Raw genomic sequence first — 22,313 nt, 5'->3', positions numbered from 1 at the left:
CAGGTGCAGGGGAGGAGGTGGAGATGATAGCAGGGGAGATTGGGGCAGATATCTTTCGGGTGAAAGAAAAGGACTCACCTTCCTTCGAGTGAATCTTGGCATCGGTCGAAGTGAACTGCTTGAGATCACTGTGACGGCATCCTTTTAAAACTTCCTGCGAGGGAAGCCCCAGCTTCCAAAGGAAATTGCCAAGCTGACGTTAACGACGGTCACAGACTGAATTATATAAGTAGCTCGGATGTTCCGCATGAAAATACTGGTTGGCATATTCTTATTTTGCCACCTTGTATTATTAATCACAGGTCATATCACATAAAGGAAAATAAATCTGCGCAAACTGCTTTGAAGCTGAGTCGTAAGATTTATCTATATCTTTCTGTTTTGCTTTAGGATATTGATACAGAAACATGTATATCAAACCTACAGAGACATTTGTAAGAATGACATCCTTTCATTCCTTTTGTAATCTAGATCACTCTCTTCCTTTACCAGCATATAGGGCTCGTTTGGTTCGCGGAAAAAAAAAGGGAGAAAGTGTGGTCAACGGGAAAGTAATGAGATGCCTTGGTTGGAGTTTTCAAAGGAGAGAGAATGAAAAGTTGTATTCCCATGGGAATGTGATTCCCACATTTCATGGGAAAGTCTTTCCCATGAGAAACATGGGAAAGTTACTTTCCTATGAGGTGGGAATCACTCCATTTTTACTTTTTTCCAAAAAATCCCTTCAGCATTAAAGAAGCATTAAAGAGGTATTAAAAAGCTAATTTTTATTAAGGACATAATAGGAATTATATATAACTTTCCTAGGAAAGTGGATGGCCAACCAAACATAAGCACCTTGGAAATTTGTCACTTTTCCATGGTCAACCAAACATGCCAAAAGTACTTTCCTAGGCATCCTCTTCCTAGGAATTTGTTTCCCAGGAATCATATTCCTGGGAAGGAAAATGCTTTCCGCGAACCAAACGAGCCCATAGTTCTCTGTGCTCAGTGGAGAAAGTGGAAGCAGAGGCTGCAACAGGAGAGAGTCTGGTACCTCATCTCATTGGTGATGAGTTTCGTCACATGAGATTGACAGCAGTTGATTAGAGGGCCTAAAACTAGGCCTGCCACTGCTGAATTTATGTCAGATCTTCTAAACTTGTTTTCCTTCAGGATCCATGTACGAAACTCTTGTGCTTCCATCATGCTTCTCACAAGTTCAAAATCCTCCCATGCATGCTTAATGTCATCTGATTCGATTACTGAAAAGAAAATTCACCTCATCAGGAGATGAAGCACTCCTCCTTGCAGTAATCTGCAGGACCACACCATCTGCGAGCATATGCTGAAGAACTCTTGCTATATTCTTAGCATCATCGATACCAAGATGATGACTTCCCCACACTGGGATCTCAAGTTGCCTCATCATCGTCATCATTCCTGTTGCCTGACACGAACGAAGATATAACAAAGTCATTAATACAGGTTTCAAGTATAAATTAATTGATGCAATATCCAGGCCTTGAGAACCATTTCCTAACTCATTAAATATTTGTATTTGGATTCTTGCACTGTCCCTTGAGATAAAGAACAAAACTACTATGGCTGTAGACACAACTATCAACAAAGTTTACCGTTCTCTTGTAAAAATTGAGATAAATGTCCTTTAGATTAATCCACTCCATGAAATACAAGGGCATCTTTATCTTTGAAATTCTGCACTGCTTAGGGATCATTGTCTTCAAATCCCAATTCCCACTGTAATCAAAAGAGTGAAAACAATGATCAGCGTGTACAAAGTTACTCTTGAAAAATGATATCCCATATAGGTTAAAAACGATATACCCAATTGGCATTGACCTGCCCCCTTCGTTTTCAACTAACCATGGAGGAAAGTTTTCTAGAAATTCGAAAAAAATAATGAAATACATTCAGTCATACAGCTTAATCTTTCTGACCAGTTGCAAGTCTAGAAAAAAAGGAAGTCCATGAGGACAATCTAAGAGACAATGTTCATGGTTAAAATCAACACAGCAGAGTAAATTTATTGTTCCTTGTCCCCCAAAAAATCTATTGTTCCTCTTTATTCAAGATCAGAATCATAAGTGGTCCAACAATGAATTGGAGTAGCATGATGCTTATAAGCTGTGTACACTTGGCAGTCAGCAATTGCTAGACATCATATTCAATATTTCCCAAGTATATAATGTTTCACATGGTAGAAAAATTATATACTTAAGGAAGAAATGGAATTGATAGGAAGAACTGTACCCTGTTTGTATATTGCGAAACACTCTGACGCATCATACTAATTGATTTGTGTATGTGCGCGTGCATCCACTAAGGAATGAGACATGCTTTTATAGGGTAACATTTATTTCTATTACTAAATTAAAAAAAAAAGCATTTTATGCAGAAGTTGTTTCTAGGGTCTTCAGAATGTAACATTAGCTAAATAGGAGTAGACATCATAAGGATACTCCTTCAATGGAACAAGCATGTAACAAATAAGTACTGGCACTGTGGCACCAAGAAATACCTGCTTTTTCAAGGGTAAGCTCGAAGAAAGTGAGAGTGCGAGAAAAAAACTAAGAGACGGTCTTGAATATCAGAGCCTGGGCTTCAACTATGAGTAGGAAATTTTATATACTATGCATTTGTCGACTACATAATTGCTTATTTCTTCTAAATTTTCCTGTTATTTATCCCAAATCTGTCTTTCAATTAGTTCTCTTACAAAGTTCTACTATGATTAAATTTCAAGTATTACTAGTCTAAGTTCCAAGGTGAGCCACGAGTCGCTGTATTTGATTTCAAATGGAGCATGGGCGATCCTCATGTTGTCATATAACATATAGTTAGAAGCATGTATGCTCAAGCATATTCCACAATTAGAATGGCTAAACATGTTGAATCTCAGTCTTATGTAGCCTAAGAATGGAAAGGCTAGATATTCTCTCTGGTCACAATAAGTTCTATAAGGCAAATGTTCCACTGAAATACTAAAGAGGAAAGGAAAAAGTTGTCACCTGGTATTATGGTCCTCTCTCCTGTTCGAATGGATCAATCAACTGAAGACTAATTTAAGGAAGGAGTTTACTCATCTATTGTAAAATCACATGCTTTTTAGCAAGAGTTACATATTCTCTACCTACTACCAAAAGCCTCAGACCTACTCTAACACAATCATTCTTGAAGCCTTTTCACATAAATCCTTATAAGATATCATTGTACGTGTTTGGGTAGAAAACATTGATTTGGCAGCACCAATCATCATAATGATGGAAGATGTTGGACTTTGACAAGTCAAATGTAGCCTACCAACAATAAAAAGGCATATGTGCACAACCCCTAAAAGATTAAATTAAGACCATACCCTCAAGATCATTACTATATAGCATTTAATTTCATTTCAAAAAGAATAAGGGTAGCGCACATGATGGTTTCTATTTTCACCAGCCTAATGACAAAATTCTTCACCTTAGAAAAAGTTCTTCAAATAATCTCAAATTAACAAAAAAATTCTTGAATGACCCCCCTCTTGCTTTCTGATGTTTATATCTACATCCCAAGACTTGGACCTCACACTATTTTTTTTCTGTGAAACACATGAGAAAATCTTCTTATTTTCTATGCACAGACTGCAAATTCTATATCATTAAAAAATAACCGCAAGAACAACCAATATAAATAGTAGACACACTTGTAGCATAGCAAACAAAGTTAGAGAATTCTAGAGCAAGCAAATTATATGTCTGCAACCAAACACTGAAACAATACTAAGCATTCGCACTGACCCTATGAAAAAAATTAAGAAAGTTGTTTGAGAAAGGTCATATGCCACTAAAACAGTACAAATACATTTACCATGTGCTCTGAATGCATTAAAAAGTCAACAGATGAAGCATTCAATGCAACCAAAATGACCCCTTTGCTTTAGTCAAAAAGACAAAATTGGTACCTCCGACAATTTGTTGGACTTAAGACATTTAAAAGTTTTTGATATTACGTCATGCAAAAGATGATTGGATACCACAGATCTAACAAATAAATGAAAGAACTAAGTGCAAACTAATATTTACGGCACATAAATTTATAATACGACAAAAAAATGAGGTAGAGAAAGATATAAATGAAAAGGTGCATGCAGGCAGATCTACAGTTTCCAGCACTAATTAACGAACCAGGTCACAAATGCTGCATGATTAAGTGATCCTCCTTGATCCTTTTTCCACAAGTGATGATTAGTCATCCATACCTCAAACTCCTCGAGAACATCTTTAAAAGGGATTGCTGTATCATGCCATACTCTGAAAAACAAATAAGCAAAGTAATAACTGAATATTTTTTATTGGTTTCAGAATCATCTAGGATAATCCGTCTATATCATTTAGAACATACACAAAGAGCAATGAGAAACAAAGAGGCATGTTCTAATACAACTACCAGGACTAACTGCTTGGTAATTTATTAGTATGAATGGTTGATTAGGTTAGATAGCTCTGGAACAAATGTGGGGGATATCTGGTGGTTTCTACCTAAGAAGAAGGGCTCAGACATATATGAATTATTAAATTACTGAACATTAAAAGTGAAAATGGGTCAGTCTGGTTGGGTTGAAACATAGGTATTAGAGAAAATCTGAACCTGAACCAAACTGTTTATTAAGCAGGTCACAAGTCCAACACCAAACCTGACCTGACATGCATAACCCCTTTCATACATAGGTTGGATCAGGTCAGGTCCTTTGTTAGCATGTTAAACAGGTCTTAAACAGGTTAAATGTGTCTTAAAAAGTTGAAATGGTTTAAATGGGTGTCAAGCAGGTCAAGTTGTAACCATGTCGCCTTGACCCAATTATTAAATGGGCTGCCTGAACCTGACCCATTTAATAAGTGGGTTAAGTTGGATCAACCCGTTATAACTCAAACCATTTATGAAAAACACAAACTCGCTCATCTCAGGTTGGATCATAGATTACCGCCCTTACCGAACATGATATTCTAACTTAAAGACAAGGTAAATGACTTTTAATTCAGAACAAATAAAAGGGCAAACAAATGATAATACAATTACAAGGTAAAATCTCATGAGAATGAAACTGCTATAAGATTAATTCCATTGGTTCTTCCACTGTTCTTAGAGATATATGTATGAGGTGAGCATGTTTTTCATCTTCATCAAATGTTTTGTATAGTCACCAGTTGAACTATCAAGATTCACAGATGACTGAGGCAGAAGAAACTAGAGAATACATCACTGCCTCCCATGGCAACCTCTCTGTAAAAGAAGAGGAGATTCTAGACAGAAATTAAGCTAAGAGAACAGTATGATTTTTGCTTGGTTAAATTGTCTAACCTTTGCAAATGCGGGAGATAAAGATTGCAGTTTTTGAACAACGAGCAAATAAGAAACCTACCGGAATGGCTTTCCTATGTCTTCTTTCATAAGTTTGATCTGTTTGAGGTTTTTAAGGAATCTTATAGAGGAATAACAAGGATCAACAAGTTCCATTACAGTCTGATAGATTTGGTTCAAATTAGGAAAAGCTGCAAATATCAGAGATCTTAACCAATAAATTTGCTAAATTATGAATTTAGATCATCACCAAGGTCCTCATTGATATATGGAAATCTAAAATTACAGAACTTTTGGACAATCCTTGGACTGCTTTTAAACGGTCTACTGACCACATGGCCCATCCCAACAAACTCTTAGTTGGAGCAAAAAGACAAATTCTTTGGGAGTAGGACCGATGATGGAATTTGAAAAAACATATGACAGTGTTATCTCATGGGAGATTTTGAAATGCAGAGACTTCGGAGAAAGATGGACTGGGATTTGCATTAGCTCTTTGAAAGCGCAGTACTTGTGAATTGCACATCTTAAAGTGAATTTATTTAACAGGGGGCTATGACAAGGGGAATATTTACTTCAGTAGTTGTCTGTCTTAGAAGTTGATGAATTTCATTAAAGTCACATAAAGCAAGAATACTGGCTTGCTTGCTAGTTTTGGACAGACCACAAAATTGCTGGCGTGTTTGTGTGGGTGTCTAGGCACATGCATGCCTAGCATTTTGCTGATGATACTCTTTCACCAAGCAGATAAAAATGAATTTGATGAAACTATCCATTACATTTTAGAAAGAATTTTACATCGATAGTAAAGTAATCATATAGTGTGTACAGGACAAACAGCAAAAATGTGTACCAATAAGCTCATTACCAAATGGAGTATCCTCATATGAGCTCAGAAGAGGCATTTGATCTTGACAGGTACAGAATGAAGCAATAGATGATTGCTTATAATTCAATCAGTAGTAAGAGGCATAAAATGCTAGAATTAGGAAAGAAAGGAGGTATCGGAGTGACAAGGCAGAAACAAGTGCTAATTATGGAATGCAACAATACTAAATATTTGTCAGCCTGATGACCAAGAATTTGAATAATGGAAAGGACTTTGGTATATTGGGTATACGAATAATGACTAACTATATGATATTATGGATAATTTACGAGAAATATCTCAAGGATATTTCTACTTGCACCCTCTCATATAAGGTATCGCGCTCCTTCACACAACCTTTGAGTTAGACAAGGAATGTTCCTTATCCAACTGGATGATTGGTGTTTAGAAAGGGAGAACTAAATCATTATAGACACTTGAAATCTGTTCAGAGCTAAAACCGAAGTTGGGCATCGTACTCATATGACTAGCATTTTGTACAATACCTAATAAACATCAAAGTGGTTACTCACCTTCATCTTGCTTTCAGATCTCTTCCACAAGTATTGATCTGCCCCAATATCTATGCTAATGTGATCGATAGAAAAGGTTTTCCAACAGAAGAGCGCAATAGGTCTCAAAATAAATATCGTGAGAAGCTACAAAGGAATGTCTTATGGTACCCCCACATTGGTTATAAATTGTTTCAATTAAGTTATGGTTGGAACAATACTCGGGGATCTAACACATTTTGGTTGGCGAGAATAGAATTGAAAATTTTGTTAACATAACAAAGGGCCAAGGACATAATTCCACTATGGAAAATGGAAACACCTTGCACCTTTGTAGAATCTCAAACATGTGAAGTAAAAAGAGCCATGCATCCATGGCTAAAATCCAGCTAAGAGGATGCAAAACATTCCACATAAAAGGACTAATGAGAATCTAATGACGAGATTTCAGATCTGAAAACATGATGATGATCAACAGATAAGTCCATCCTAACATATCAATTAGCTTAATCCTTTTTAATACAGCAGAAGTGTCCACAAATAACAAGATGTGCATTCCATAACCCGGCCAAAAAACACTCAAATAAATGGAGTTAATAAATGAACGAAGAACATAAAACAAATTTAAAAGCTTTACCATGTTGATTACATGGAGGAATGGATCTACGGTTGAAACTCATGAGTGGATATTAATGATATGCCACAGAAGGAAGCAAAAAATGAGAATTCAGTAAGAGTCAAAACATTTTTAGTCATGTTTTTGTACAATTCTTTTTGATGGTAATGGTACCTAACTGGGTGGTAATGGCTGAATGAAACACTTCTCCAAAACATTTAGTTGTTTGACCTACCAAACCTAAACATAGTTGGCCTGATCTGATATTAACTCTTTGGTATCATCCAAAATACATAATTACAAATACAACTAGCAAATAACTGAAAAATATAATAGTATTCTCCTAGTTATATGTGCAAGATGTTAAATCTCAAAAAGTATTAAAACTATGTGAAAAAAAATGTCAGATTTATAATATATGTAATGAACATATTTTTTGAGATCCACATTAACAAGTTGCATATGAATAAATACAATGTCAAGTGTTCACAAAAATACGGACATAGAGGACCAACAAGTACTTCGTGCATGATATACCAAAATTATAGATTATAATGATTATAACAATGTTTAGACGTACCGGTCGACTCCAAATCTTCCATATTTTCCTTCAATGTATTCCATAATTTTCTGCTTACTCATTAAGCTTGGCCTTACAAACCTATGCAAAGAATTGTGTAGCAGAGAAAGAACTTATTACAATATCAACAAAACCATTTTGTTTAAGTGTATTAAATCATGGTTTAACATAACATGAAAAGGGAACCTAAAACAAAATTCATCTTTATGTAATAATTCAAAAATAAAGCCAACCTTCATTAGATGATATAAAGCATGATGATTATTGTAGCTAGGTAGCAACAAGCTTAAACAAATTTGAAGCATGTCCAGTAAACAATAAAAGCATAAACAACGCATACATCCTATTTGTTTTTGTGGGGTTGGGGGGTGGGGGGGGGGGGGGGGGGGGGGGGGTGTTCTATGAAGAACATGTTAAGACACAAATATGCTGATACAACAAGTCTTAAAAGAGTAGGATATGACATGATAAATATATATGTTTTACATGCATGTAAAAGTAAAACAGCATCTATAAAGCATAGTGAGTAATAAATAGCATAGTCCATACTTCATACAATAGCATTAATATCCATAGCCTCCATAATGTAATCATAATTCAAATCAATAGACCTGTAAGCTTCAGCATCACACACCCAAAATTTGCAACTAATAAATAAACGGTCAATATTCATCAAAAAATAAAGGAAAAACATGATAAAACCCTACTTCTCCTTGGAGGTATTGGGAAAGTATCTAACTCTCCTTCCTACAGGCATTTGGACAATATCTTCAAGCATACCTGGAAATTCTTTGAAATCTTTTTTTAAATTTGAAAACCAGGATACCTGAATAAGTATCTGATGTGGCCAAAATCTAATCTACCAATTATGGGCTGACACGTGGCACCGAGAAAACATGTTTCAGTTGGACTCATATTTCTGGGTTGATCCAGATAAGGAAAGCCGAAGAGCTAGATCTCCACTTGAATCTAGACTCTAAAGTCCAATCTCGGCAGGACAAAGGCTCTTCATCTATAAAAAAAGACTCAAAGTACTAGATATGCATAACATACATACACAATACTTTACAATACTCTCTACTTTTTTCCAACTCTTCTTCCAATTTGTTGTTGCTCAAAACCCTGCCTCTTACTTAAGCATCGAAGGCCCTCGGGCGAATCAGCTATGGCGACCTTCTATCTTCTTTTTGTGTGTAAATCAATGCTTCTTCCTCCAGTGCAAATTCATAGATGCTCTTCAGATCATCAAATCAGATTTTGGCAGCAACAGATTGGTGCCATCTTTGGGAACTGAAGAGAGAGACATGGAGAAGATGAAGTTGAGAAGAAACACCACACTGAGGGTAGAGGCAAGCCCAGTAGGATAACTGGCCTGAGTCATGTGATTCTCATGGCCCAGATCCTTAGCCTGCGGCAATGGCCCCTCGGCCTACAACAACTGTATCCGCCGAGCAATTTAACCTGCTTGTTTAGCTGGTATAGGCCCTGACGATGATAGTGCAAAATCTGCTTCTGTGGGTACCAATTCTAAACCCAACACACAGAACCAGCTAGATCAACTGACGCAGAACAGCAACCAAACTTATCCAGGAAACCTTGAAGGTACTCGATGGGACAATCGAGCTATGACCCATTCGAAGATGGGCTCAAATCTTGGGGAGTCCTTATCAGACCGATCTGAGAAGACTTCCGCGATGCCAATGAACAAAAAAACGGAGCCGTGATGCAATTGAAGAGAAAGGGAACAGGAGCGTCCGATGCCAATGAACCCACTTCACCAAAGAGATCATGACAAAGCCCCATTTGAGGTTCAAGATGTCGCAATACAAACAATATAATCACACCTCGAATTCTATAAATCAAATGGAGAACTTCAAATATCTCATGCTGCTGCACGACGCTTCAGACATGATCACATGCCAAGCTTTCCTAGCCACTCTTAGGAAAGCAGTTTGGTCATGGTATGCAAGGCTTCAATTTGACTTCATCAACTATTTTGATCAACTTTGTCGGCAATTTGTCAACCATTTTATCAGCAGCAGGAGATGCAAGAGGACCTCAACAAAGTTGCTGACTATCAAGCAAAAGAAGGATGAGTCACTCAAGCAATATATTAATCGTTTTAACGCCGAGAACTTGGAGATACATGATTTGGACCAGGTTGTGGTCATGGTTGCAATAATGAACGGACTGAAGAACTCACGCTTCAGTTTCTTCCTTTCAAAGAGGCCACCCAAAGATCTGTCTGAGTTGCTGGTACGAGCTTAAAAATACATTAACACCAAAAAGGCGATGTCAGCTCGGAAGGAAGCGAACGAAGACCGAGCTAAGAAGAAGCGCAAAGGTCGGACGAGGGGAAGCCTAAGAAGAATCCAAAGAGGAAGCCAAGGTACAAAGAATGGATCTCCAGACAAGCTAGAAGTCCACCTCTAGGATTTAAGAGGCATACTCCTCTCAATACCTTGAGAACCTAATCCTAATAGAGATCAAAGACTGGGAGTATGTGTGATGGCCTGAAAAGTTGAAGACCAGCCCCAACAAGCGGAACCGAAATAAATATTGCAGGTACCATATCAAGATCATGGCCATCACACTGAGAAGGGCTGATAGTTGAAGGATGAGATTGAAGACCTCATCCGAAGGGGTAGGGGTGTACACGATTTGGATCGGATGGGTTTAGGGGTTTTTTTGAAATCAAACCAACTTAAATTGGTTTTCTAAAACTAAAATTGAAACCAAACCTAATACGAAAATCAGTTCAAACTGACCCAAAAAATTCGGTTGAGTTCAAGTTAGTTTATCAGGTTGGAAGAGTAAGAGAGAAGAGAGGGAGAAAGAGGAGGAGGGAGAAGAGAGGTCTGGTGGCTCACCAACTGCAGGGGATTTGTGTTTTACCACAGTAATATGCAAAGCATATGTTAGAGTATATGCTTAAACGCAATAGTCCAAACACAAGTTGAAATAGACAGATAATAAGCTACAATGCTTCATATGTAATCCTAGATACAATTTGATTATGGATTAGAATTGTACATTATAAAATAATAGGCAGCCGATGCCTATGACATGCCTCCACAAACTCATAATGTACTATAGATGGAGGGTTTGCAGAGAAGATACCAAAAGCATTGTTGGATGCATAGGAAAGTGAGACCAACCCAAACAAGAGTGACAAGAAATGACCATCTATTCAAGTGCCCTGTTCATTCTTAAAACAATTAAGGTTCTGACAGATTGGTTGGTATTTGGTTAAGAGTTTACCAGTTAATATAGTATGAAGGTCGTTAGCTAATCCCAGGATGCCATATAACCTTCTGTAATGGCATGACCTTTATCATGCTTTGCCTTGCCTCTGGATTTGCAGATTAGCGACATCATAAGGGAAGTAAGAAAGATAATCATTTTTGGAAGCTAACTACCAATAGTTACATGCTCTAAGAGAAACTAACTATACGTGATTGGCTTGTCAACCTGTAAGACTTTTGTAGAAGTCTTGAAAATTTGGTTGCCTCCAAATCTCTTTCTCGAGATTCAAAAACCTGGTTTTCTAGGATATATCCGCAATTTCTTTTAGTGGCTAAATAGAATTGCCTTTGAGACTCAAAATTATCAAAAAAGGGTGAACAAGAAAGAGAAATTGAGGTATTGAGGAAGGTGCAAAAGCTACTTTAGAAAAACTGATCAATTGTATCACATACCTTGAATATCACAGCTTCTTCTGAGCTCATGTTCTTTGTGTTATTATCCATCTCTAACTACAACAAGCCTTAACAAAAAGGAAAAGCTACTGCTATTTTTTTCCTTTGTTTTTAATTTGACATGGTGGAATATGCTTCTAGAGTGTGACAATGTTAGTTAACAGATTAGAGATTATAGTGCTAATATGGATGTCTGGTGTGACCATCTACTAGGAAGCCTGTTGTCTGAAACAATGCATTAAAATTGATTTCCACTTATTAGAATCAGTTCACACATCTGCAGTGCTTATAATTTGTTCACTACGAAACTTCATCTGCTTTTGAAATAGGGAACTAAAATATTCAAGTGCCCAGTCATACTTGGTATATCAGCAGTAAATAGCAATTAGCTTGCTGTACTCCAAAACATGTGGCTCCACATGAAACTCAACAAACATGTCAATCTCTTTTTCACGATGGCTTGAAAAGGCCATGCTTGTCAGTTCTGTCTTGTCGGGTACTGAGGACTGGAGGATAAGTGAAAATTTGACAGATAACCAAAGTTACATTGGGGGTTATAAATTTTATTCTTCCATGAGGAGTCATTTTGGAGTCCAATTAGGATTGCTCGAGTCTATAATAGTTGTCCAGGTGAGCTCCTATATTGCTAGCTGATGTGGTTTATGCATTTTGTTAGGTACCTCTAATAACAGGCTGTAGGGAATCTGCTGATCACATTATTAAAATCATGTTCTAGCACATCATTTTGCATCGTAAAAGCATAATATTGAATCGTGTTCAAATTATGCTAAATTCTTGTATAGTTTTGAAATGGTCTCCAGGAGACAGTAGATCACTGATTGCACTGATTTAACTTAATCCTCTTGTGGCAGGTTCATTGGATAATGTGTTGAATAAAACACCCATTCAGACATTATATAATAAGCCTAACAGAGGTCACACCAAATATTATCAGCATAGAAATTGATGCCTGACCATCGGTAAAATGCTAGAGAAATCCTAAACAAAATAAAGATGAAATGGAGCAAAAACATTTTTTTTCAGATAAAATGGCAAAATGCATATTATAAATCAATGGTTAATTGGTCTCACACTCGAATAGCATTCCCAGAAGAAATTCTACCTATGGAATGAATCAATGTATTCCATAGTCTTGGCATCAATCATCAGAACAGGAAATTCAAGAATCTCAACTCTCCCCTCCAGATCAAGAACCAATAGGTAATCTAGATCTTGAGGCCTCAATCTATTCGGGCGAGTAACATTCACTTTCAGGTCTGCTGAATAATTGTGATTGAACTTCTCAAGGTGGGTAGCATCATCCATCTGCAAACAAGAAAAAAAAAGTCAGTTATTTATGATAGTATTTATTGCATTTCTTGTCTCATACTGCCACATTCAACTGTTTTTATTTCCATTTCATGGTTGAGGATATCAAATTATGAAACAAAAGATAGTGGACTGAACCATAGCGTTGCAGAAGTGAGTTGAATGTAGGTTCAAGAAAAGTTTAAAAATTCCTGGTAATGTTCATTATTTCAGATTAGTTATATATCTTTTTTCAACATAAAAAAGGCATCTAGAATAGAGCTGTCTGTTCATAAATAACAAAGAAGTTTTTTCATTCTTGCAGTTTCCTGAACAAGCAATGCATTGGCAATTAAAATGTCATACTCCTCTGTAAGCGCTGAGTCCAGATCTACTATAATAATAGTAATAGATGCAATTATATTGTAATAACATGAAATATTTCTAATATCAGATTGACATGTCTTACAAACTTAATTTACAAAACCAATTAGTAGGTACACCGGTTTGCCATCCACCACAGGCTATAAATAAGAACTTTCCTTCAGAAGTTGGAAGACCATTTCCCATCAAGGCATCTGTGATCCTCCCTGACAAGCTAACACAAAACCTTCTCTTCCACTCAATAAGTGACCACACTACATCTCACTTCCTAAAGAAGCAGACCAGCATTCACCAGAGCAAGGTCATTCTAAGAAAAAAGAATAAAGTCATGCCTAGCTATTAAAGGATTTTAATAGTCACTGTCTACCTAGAAGTTACCAATAACAAGAACCTCAGTGGCACTCATAATATCTTCCACGAGGTCATTCTAAAAAAGTAAAGTTATGCCAAACTATTAAGGGCTTTTAGTAAGTTACCACCAGCAAGAACCTCAATGGCACCTATAATATCTTCCCAACTGCCCAAGTTGGTAGATACAAAGTCACTGACGCAAAGCTGTAAAGTCGGCAATTATAATTACTGCTAGGTACTTCCTAATAACTGGATCAGTCATTAACATCTTGTGTTCTTGGATCTTTTTTACTGCAGAACATTTTGAACTGCATAAGCCAAGAAGAACTCCTCCACTTCATCCACTAAGTTTTCATTCTTTTATATTTTTTATACCTCTATATCACTGTTAGTGGATGTAAAATATAATATTAAATTATAGAATTTATCCCTCTAAAATCATTTTAACTGAAGTCTATGTCTATTTTTATTGATTTTAGACATCCATCCTCCAAGTTTTTCCCCAAATTGATATGTGGTATTAACTCAATCTCTAGTACCATCAATGAACTCTATATCACTTTAGAATAACATAAAAAAATCTTAAAGACACATTTTTGACAACCCCTTTGTATATGTAAAATTTAGAAAGCATTACATAAGTTGATAAAGTTTTATTTGCTATTGGCCTTTCTTTGATAATTTTAACTTGATGTCACAATGGCAACTCTGTTTAATATCAGCAGCAAGTTTGGATAGCTTAGCAATGACAAGTCATGAGAAATGATCTTGATAATTGAATTCTGAAATGGTCATTATCTGATTTTAGGATCAAATCCACAAAAAATAATGGATGGCGCGTTTGTATCAAGTCTCTGATCAAATGTAAGGATGGCTCTACAAGCCCAAAGAAACTAAATTAAGCATGTAATCCACATTGCATCTGAAGGAAGGGAGAAGACAACAAAATGAGAATGGAAATTATACAAATCTTCGCCACCATCTTGGTATGCCCTTTCCCCTCCAAATTTAGCCCATAGTAACTTAAAATCCGCAGAAACCTATAACTAAATCACAATAGCTTATCTAACTAAACAGAAATAATAATATTACATTACCAAAACACCCGATAATCATATATGATATAGCTAAAAGGAACTGAATCTCATACTAATTTGGTCCTTAAAGTATTACCTACAGTTGTATCCCAAGATGGGGAAATTTTCAAATTAAGTTCTAAACCTAAAGTCTCATTTAGCACTAGATATATCGATAAGAAATACGCTAATCCCACCATTGTTGATTCTCTGACATTTATCACAGATTCCTATACTATTTCGAGTACACCTTCGTTCCTTGATGCCCACAAATACAGCATCTCTCAAGGTGCCATACCATATGCTTTCTCCAATTTAACATGAGCTCGTTTTCAGTTTTCTTATCTGGTTCCATCACACTCTTTATTATCATACTCTATATTGTTGATTTAATTCCACAAAAGTTGGTAGAATTATGTACATAACTCTTACAAAAAATGACATGGAAATTGCTTTATGTAAACAACCATAACCATGGAAAATCAAGATTCCAAGAAAATCAAATTCTTGAATCGTTTTATCGCTAATGACCGGAAAATCTGCCCAATGGACTAATAACACTGTTTGCAGAAATTTTCACCAAAAACAGAACAATCATGCACCTTTAACAGGAGACTAAAAAAATCCTTCTTTTATTTAAACATCAAAAAGTAAAAGGAACGAAAAAGAACAACTGAAAGAGAGGGGGCAAGAAAACAGAAAACAAATTTAGGGAATTGAAACAGGTTTCGAGCTCCAAAATCGTACCTTGATGCATTTACCCTGCGTGTAGTAGAGACACATAGGTCTCCATCGATGGGTCTTTGGAGCTTCGATTTCCACTGAATCAGAGGAATTTAAGGCCGAGGAGGAAGCCGAGACGGTGAGGTTACGGATGGATTGGAAGGGGATAGAGAGGTGGGAGATTGGGAGGAAGAGAAGAGAGGGTCGCGAGGAGGATGACGGAGGGAAAGGAACAAAAACCCTAGCAAAGGCCATTCCGACCCGGATTCGGACTAGGTCCCCTAAAGGGCTTATGTAGGATAATAGGATCGCGGACTTGAACGTATATTTGGAGATTATAACGTGGAAATGTATTTCCAGGTCCCTGGTTTAAACAACGTTTAGATATAAATTCCTAATATCCAGGATTCGCATAAAATCGGCAGAGCCTCAACCGTACAGGTCCCTCGTTGAACAATTAATTACTTGAGAGCTCCTATGATGCAACGTTCACATAAAACCAGCAACATGGAGTTAAGGTGAGGGAGAGGACCTATAAATCTCTTGTTAAAAAATAAATAATAAATGGTTTTTAATAAAGATAGAAGTCATCTTCCAGATCGCATGACGCATGTTGTGTGCAGCTCTTAATGGGCAATATTCTTCTCATGACTTTGTCCTTCTTAAAAGTGCCCTTTAAAAGAAAAGGGGTGGCCCCTCCTTATAAGGCACAATTATTTCCGCTACTTTTCCAATGTGGGACTAAAGTCCCGAATCTTCCATTCGCCCCCCAACACTACCCCTCCAGCGAGAAGGATTCGTGCGGAGAAGTTTTGGCGGGGCCCTTCTTTTAGCGTCATCCGTTAGAGCGGGAAAGTGACTGCGTCCCGACCATAGGTATTGTCCGCTTTGGGGAAGTGCGTACGTATTGCGCGACGCGTGTCGTGTGTAGCTTTTAATGGGCAATATTCCCCTTACAGCTTTGTTCTTCTTAAAAAGGCCCTCTGGAAGGAAAAGGGTGGCCCCTCCTTATGAGGCACAATCCTTTCCGCTACTCTTCTAATGTAGGACTAAAGTGTCGGATCCCCCATCCGCCCCTCCCAACAATACCATTTTAATACAGTATCAGTGTAACTAATATAGAGATAGGTTCAACAAATCATTATCGCAAATTTTGTATTGTACATATTCAATGGAGCGCACATAATTACAAAAAATATTAGATATACGGGAATCCACGATTGCGGGATTGTATTTTCCTAATATAGCTTGAGATCCAAATTGCAATATTTAATCCACTAGCTTAGCTTGAGATCCATACTCCATATTTTACTATAGGGTCCCGCGACACAGGCATGCACTCTTGACCCTGATATGATGATTACTAAGCACTAACCTATTTTTAAAGGTTACTTATGAAAGTTATGGAATAGTATAGCATTATTGTTGTGGATAAAAACTTGGATAAGTTTGGCTGACAGAATTATCCGTTACATGCCACGCATGCAACAGATCAAGACCAACTGTTAATGGGATAGGGCAATGGAGAACGAATTTTTTTTAATTGACTCTGGAAATTAAGGGTAAATTGAAATGATGCCACTACATCCATGGTCATTTTAAGTCGCATCCATTGCAAAACTGATATATTTTTTACCTGCGTTTTCTTGTTCACATAACAGAATGGAATTAATTAATATGTTATCAGGACTGAATTAATTAATATTTTTAGCCCCACCGAGAGATTATTGGTTCGCATGATAATCTTGGTTTGGCGGTGCCAAATATATAATCCCATGCTAGTGGACCATGATATATTTTTAAGGGCGTCTCCTAACTGCACCCATGTAAGTCTGTTTTCCAACCATTTGGAATTGTACAAATGAGCTACTTTGGATTCCATGTCATGCGAAAATTCCAAAGGGCTTGGCTGAAAATGCAGCAAAAGTCGAGCTTTAGCTCTTGTTGCTCGGAGTTACTACGTAATACATACATAGTAAGTTGTGGTGGTGTGGCCAGTATTGGTATAAATCTAGTTTGGTTAATAGGCTCTATAATGGATAAACCTATTAGCATTACTAATTGGGCTAGGTCCTTACTCACATTTCTGAAGGTATCTATCCTATTGAGGAGATATACATCAAGAAAAATATATCCCATTTAGGATCTTACTGTAGCAATCATCAATAGTTGCTTGCGACTTTCAAGGTACATTTCAATCTTTTCTAATTGAATTTATATATTAACTTTTTAGTGTTCTAATCTTCTGCATGGTATCCAAAAAAAAAAAATCTCACATAGTTAAGAATGAAAAAGCTTTTCCAGTGCTCACCAATTGTCTTTAAAGTTGCTCCAAGAACCTTTGGTATTTCTTTGATGGGCAAACTGAAGGTGCTGTTTGGTTGCTCATGAATACTTTTCAAGGTAGAGTTGGTGAAGAATAATGCCATAATATCTATTGTTAGAAAGTGCCACTCAATGTGAGTGTGTCGGATTAGTGGGCTAGATTCATGAAATGCACATGATATAGTAAAGACTCCGAGTATTCCACAAATCAAACTAACGGTATCAAAAACAAAAGGTCACATTTTGATGTATTTTGGATCGTATGTGTGGTTGATAAAGTAATAGAGAGCCAGTAGACTTGCGTGATATAAAAATATCTTTCTTCAGTGTTATTTTAACAACAAAATTGTTGATGGTAAGTGAAAATTTTACAAATTGTCATAATATAAATACTAACTAATTTATATTTGCCAAAGAGTATGTAATATAAATAGCAACAAATATTAGCAGCCATTAACAGGAAAGCCCCATAAATAGAATTTCTTGTACGGCTTCCATGGATGACTAAAGCATCGCTCATATCTTTAAGAGTTCTTTTCTATTATGTTACCACAAAAGGAAAAGTTTATGTTCACGTTGATGCCAAAGACAAACATACAAGCAAGCGTACAAGTCATGGCAACTCTATTTCTCATTTTCCTTTTTAAGTAGATTAATTACTACGAAAACAGTTCTTTTCCCCACCAAAAAAACAAAAGAAAATTTCGTTATTTCACCCAAAAAAAAAAAGAATTGCTTTGCTGCCAAATTTGAAAATGGAAAAGAGTTTCTTATCAGCAGAGAACAAAAGTTTCGGCCGTCGTCCATGACTTGTCAATTCTACTACGTTTCTCACAGCGAAAATGAAATAATCGGGTAGTCTCCAGGGCCCCAGGCCGGCGCGGCTCACCTTAGCGCGCGACGCGGGGCTGATCCATGACGCCAAGTCGGCAAATAACATTAAACTTCCTCGTGCAAAACGGTGACGACACGTGTGGGAACGGGAGATACGAGCCCAGCCCCAGCGTGCTGATGGCATGAGGACATCAATCCTTCTCCGTGACACACGTTTGCAAGATGGAATCAACCGGCCAAAAAGGCATTAATATTTGACTGGCGTTCTTCGCCTTTGATGAAGGAAAAATAATATTATCAGGCAATCACCCGTTTCCACTGCGAAGTGTAAGCTCGACCAATGAAGCATGAGGCGTGATTCTCGTGTACGGTCAGTTTTGAAATCCGGCGTTTTTTTAGTAATCATGTTCACGTAGACCATGATGCAGAGTGGGGTTTGGTTGCATCATGAGGGGAGGTAGCCGTGGCCAATTGGCGTTGCCAAAGACGTAACCCGTCCATGCTCGAATCAGCTGGTCCACCCAGCCAGAAGAATGATGCCATCGCCCATCGCACGTCATCCACCGGCGCAGCGCGACGCGTTGCTGGCTGGGAGCGATGCGTAACTGCCATTGACGTGTGGCGAGGCATCGCGTGGCGTCACCCCCCTTGGTATTATGGCATGTAGTGTAGTGTCCTTCCCCTATTTCTCCGTCCCACCTATAGAATCCCTTCTTCCTAACCATTTCCCACTCGCTCTCTCTCTCTCTCTGATATCTGATCACATAGCAAGGGAAGTACGCGAAGGAGATGAAGCAGGCGATCCCGTATAGCAGCGGGACGGCGTGGGCGCCGCGGAGCGACGACGGGGGAGCGATCAACGGCGGGAGGCAGCCGGTGGAGCCGACGGGGATGGCGGCTCGTTGCGCCGCCAGCGGGGGCGACATAAGGAGGATGGTGGAGGAGAACCGGGTGGTGGTGGTGGGGCGGCGCGGGTGCTGCATGGTGCATGTGGTGAGGAGCCTGCTGCTGGGGCAGGGGGTGAACCCGACAGTGTGCGAGGTCGGGGAGGACGCCGACGAGGCCGCGCTTATCGGGGAGCTGCCGACGGAGATGGTCGCCCGCTGCGGCGGGGACGGTGGGGCCCACCTCCGGCGGCAGGGGATGGCGCTTCCGGCTGTGTTCGTCGGGGGGAGGCTGGTTGGGGGGCTGGACCGGCTCATGGCCGTCCACATCTCCGGCGAGCTCGTCCCGATCTTAAAGCAAGCGGGTGCGTTATGGCTCTGAATCCTGGCCGTCATGTTGTTTGATTCTGGAGTCTCACTTTCGCTGTCCTTTTCTTCTTCTTCTTCCTCTTCCTTTCTTTCGGAATATAACGTTAATTTCCGTGTAGTTTACGGCTTGATAGCTCGTATCCGTGTACCTACATATCTGTGGGCCAGATGGGCGTCGGAGTTGTAACCTAGTGGAAGACTCGCACAATTTTAATTCCAATTTCTTTCAGTTTTTGTTACAAAGCAATATTTAATTTTGCTGGGTTAACTATGCCCCACGCTTGCAATAATAAGGAAGGTACACAAGATGACGCTCTTAAATGGGGTACTGGTCTTTTATACACGTGTGCTAGAATCAGAGATGTTATACAAATGCTGTTCTTTTGTCGGATATCAGCTGACAATCTGATGTTGCCATGAAATGGAGAAATCAACTGAGCAATCTCTAGTAACAAAAATATGAGTTTTTTTTTCAAAAAAAAATGATGAAGCTACATATGTATTGAACACCAAAAAAAAAATTTGGAAAAAAAAAAGAAACACAAAAAAGAGAGAGATGATTTTATTTCTTTGTTCCTTCTTTTTACATTCAGTACGCCTTAGAAGTTACTGATAGAAAAAATATTATGAGTGATGCGGATTGTTACGTGATCTCTAAGATTATTCTAACATATTTTTTTAAAAAAGAACATGAGAGTGAAGTTGTAAATTTTGATTTTAAAAGCACCTCGCTTCTTTCACATTCCATAAAAAAATAAAAAAAGGTTTTGTTGTATAAGGAAATGCTCCATAAATTTGAAAGACCATACAGTATAACAAGAATACAAAAATGATAGATAATGTGGGAGAACATGCGTCAATTATATGTTACCTTTTTTTTTTTACTATTTATTAAAATTATAAAAATATGCTTATAATTACATTATGCATTCCAGCTAGGAATGTCAAAAATTTTCATGCACCATCCATGACAAAAGATGGAAGTTTCACGAAAGTCACGGAACAAGTGGCAATTGAATTTTATGCCATTCAAGGAAGGAAAGAAGCTAATTATTGTCCACTGAGGAAATAGGATGAGTCAATCTTGCCTCCCACAGTCTACTCCCATTTGGACGCTGTCACATCTGATGTGGCCGCTTGACATATGAATAAAATCGTCATCGAATTTCTTTTTGTTATTGCAATGAAACCCTAAATCTTGGGGTGAAAATAACAGCTTACTAAAAACAAGTAAGCAACCACCATCCTGAAGCAATATTTCAACTGGGTTCGTATTTTAGTACCATGGGAAGTTGGAAGCAACGCTTTACACAATATGTTATAACGTTATAACAGTCACCAAACCAAGACATGTTATAACGGCCATTTTTCATCTTGAAAAACATTTTTTTCTTAATTTTAATATTTAAAATAATCACTAAAATAATAGTTGTTGTAACAGGAATAATGGATAATAATGGCGTTCAAATTTTCTTTTTTATTATGTAAAAATAATATATCCTGGAAAGAATTTTGAAAAACTATTTTTTTGAAAATATTATTTTATTTAAATATATAAATGAAAATAGTAATCTTTTTTACTTATAACAGCCTGTTGTAACTAAAAATAATGGAAATAACAAAAACTAATGTCATTATATATTTCAACATTATTTAACTGATGAGTAATGTAATCAAGGTGGTGGAAACCGTTATATATAATAGCTATTATAACCACTATGAACAAAGTCGTTACAACCATAATTAGAAAGCATTCTCTGGTAATAGAAATCCCCTATTTATTATTTAACCTTGCCATAGAGGTGGTTTGCCCCAGCCCCCATGTCAACCTCCTACATGAATATTGAAGGTGGGTAATAGAAATCGAATACCTATTCATCATGTTTATCTTGAATTTGTTTATAAATAACCAGTATCGTCTCGAAGACAAATTTTAAAAGGGATCACTTACCTAAGTATTGCCAATATCCCCTCTAGCATTCACGCTAAGAAACATAAAGATATGGAATATCATGGCATATTAGCTAATGAGTAAACACTCCCGGTAAGATTGCATCTTTTTTATAAAAAAATATGCTATCATTTAATACATGTGCAATTATTTGTTGAGATATTGACATTTGGATAGAGGATACAAGTTGTATCCTTCATGCCAAGAAAAGATTTTTCTTTCTTAGGTTGGATCACGCACTACCCAAATCTCAAAGCACTCTAAACTCCATCATCAATCCATATGCATAGATCTTAAAGTGAGCATTGAATGATCCAACAGTTGATTCGCGCAAAGAAAGGCAAACCGTTCTTTCACCCAAAAGATACAACCCATTCCTTTGGATGAAAACAAGTCAAGATAAGGCATATAAGTGGCAACTTTTTTGAGGGCTGCACCACTAATGTGTAATAATTTAATCAAAGTTGGGATAATCGAGGACCACAATTTAATAG

At 37.6% G+C, this 22,313-nt stretch overlaps 2 protein-coding genes across 2 annotated transcripts; one reads left to right on the top strand and one right to left on the bottom strand.

Moving 5' to 3' along the window:
• Positions 1-248: 248 nt before the first annotated feature.
• On the bottom strand, positions 249-15,775 carry LOC103697056 (Polynucleotidyl transferase, ribonuclease H-like superfamily protein). Its single transcript, XM_088709240.2, has 6 exons — positions 15,481-15,775; positions 12,738-12,940; positions 7,917-7,997; positions 4,167-4,292; positions 1,617-1,740; positions 249-1,429 (listed from the first exon to the last, which is right to left on the bottom strand). Exons 1-6 carry the CDS (start codon positions 15,709-15,711, stop codon positions 1,229-1,231), a joined length of 966 nt encoding a protein of 321 aa, XP_088565366.2. The 5' UTR covers positions 15,712-15,775; the 3' UTR covers positions 249-1,228.
• A 3,019-nt stretch (positions 15,776-18,794) lies between these two features.
• LOC103697245 (monothiol glutaredoxin-S9-like) lies at positions 18,795-19,881 on the top strand. Its single transcript, XM_088708428.2, has 2 exons — positions 18,795-19,266; positions 19,384-19,881. Exon 2 carries the CDS (start codon positions 19,405-19,407, stop codon positions 19,879-19,881), a length of 477 nt encoding a protein of 158 aa, XP_088564554.1. The 5' UTR covers positions 18,795-19,266; positions 19,384-19,404.
• Positions 19,882-22,313: the final 2,432 nt, after the last annotated feature.

This window comes from Phoenix dactylifera, chromosome 12 (assembly GCF_051530095.1).
Source record: "Phoenix dactylifera cultivar Ajwa chromosome 12, Ajwa_hap1_PhDact_Kaust_v1.1, whole genome shotgun sequence".
In the NCBI taxonomy this organism is placed as follows: Eukaryota; Viridiplantae; Streptophyta; class Magnoliopsida; order Arecales; family Arecaceae; genus Phoenix; species Phoenix dactylifera.
This window is presented reverse-complemented; position numbering and strand designations above follow the sequence as displayed.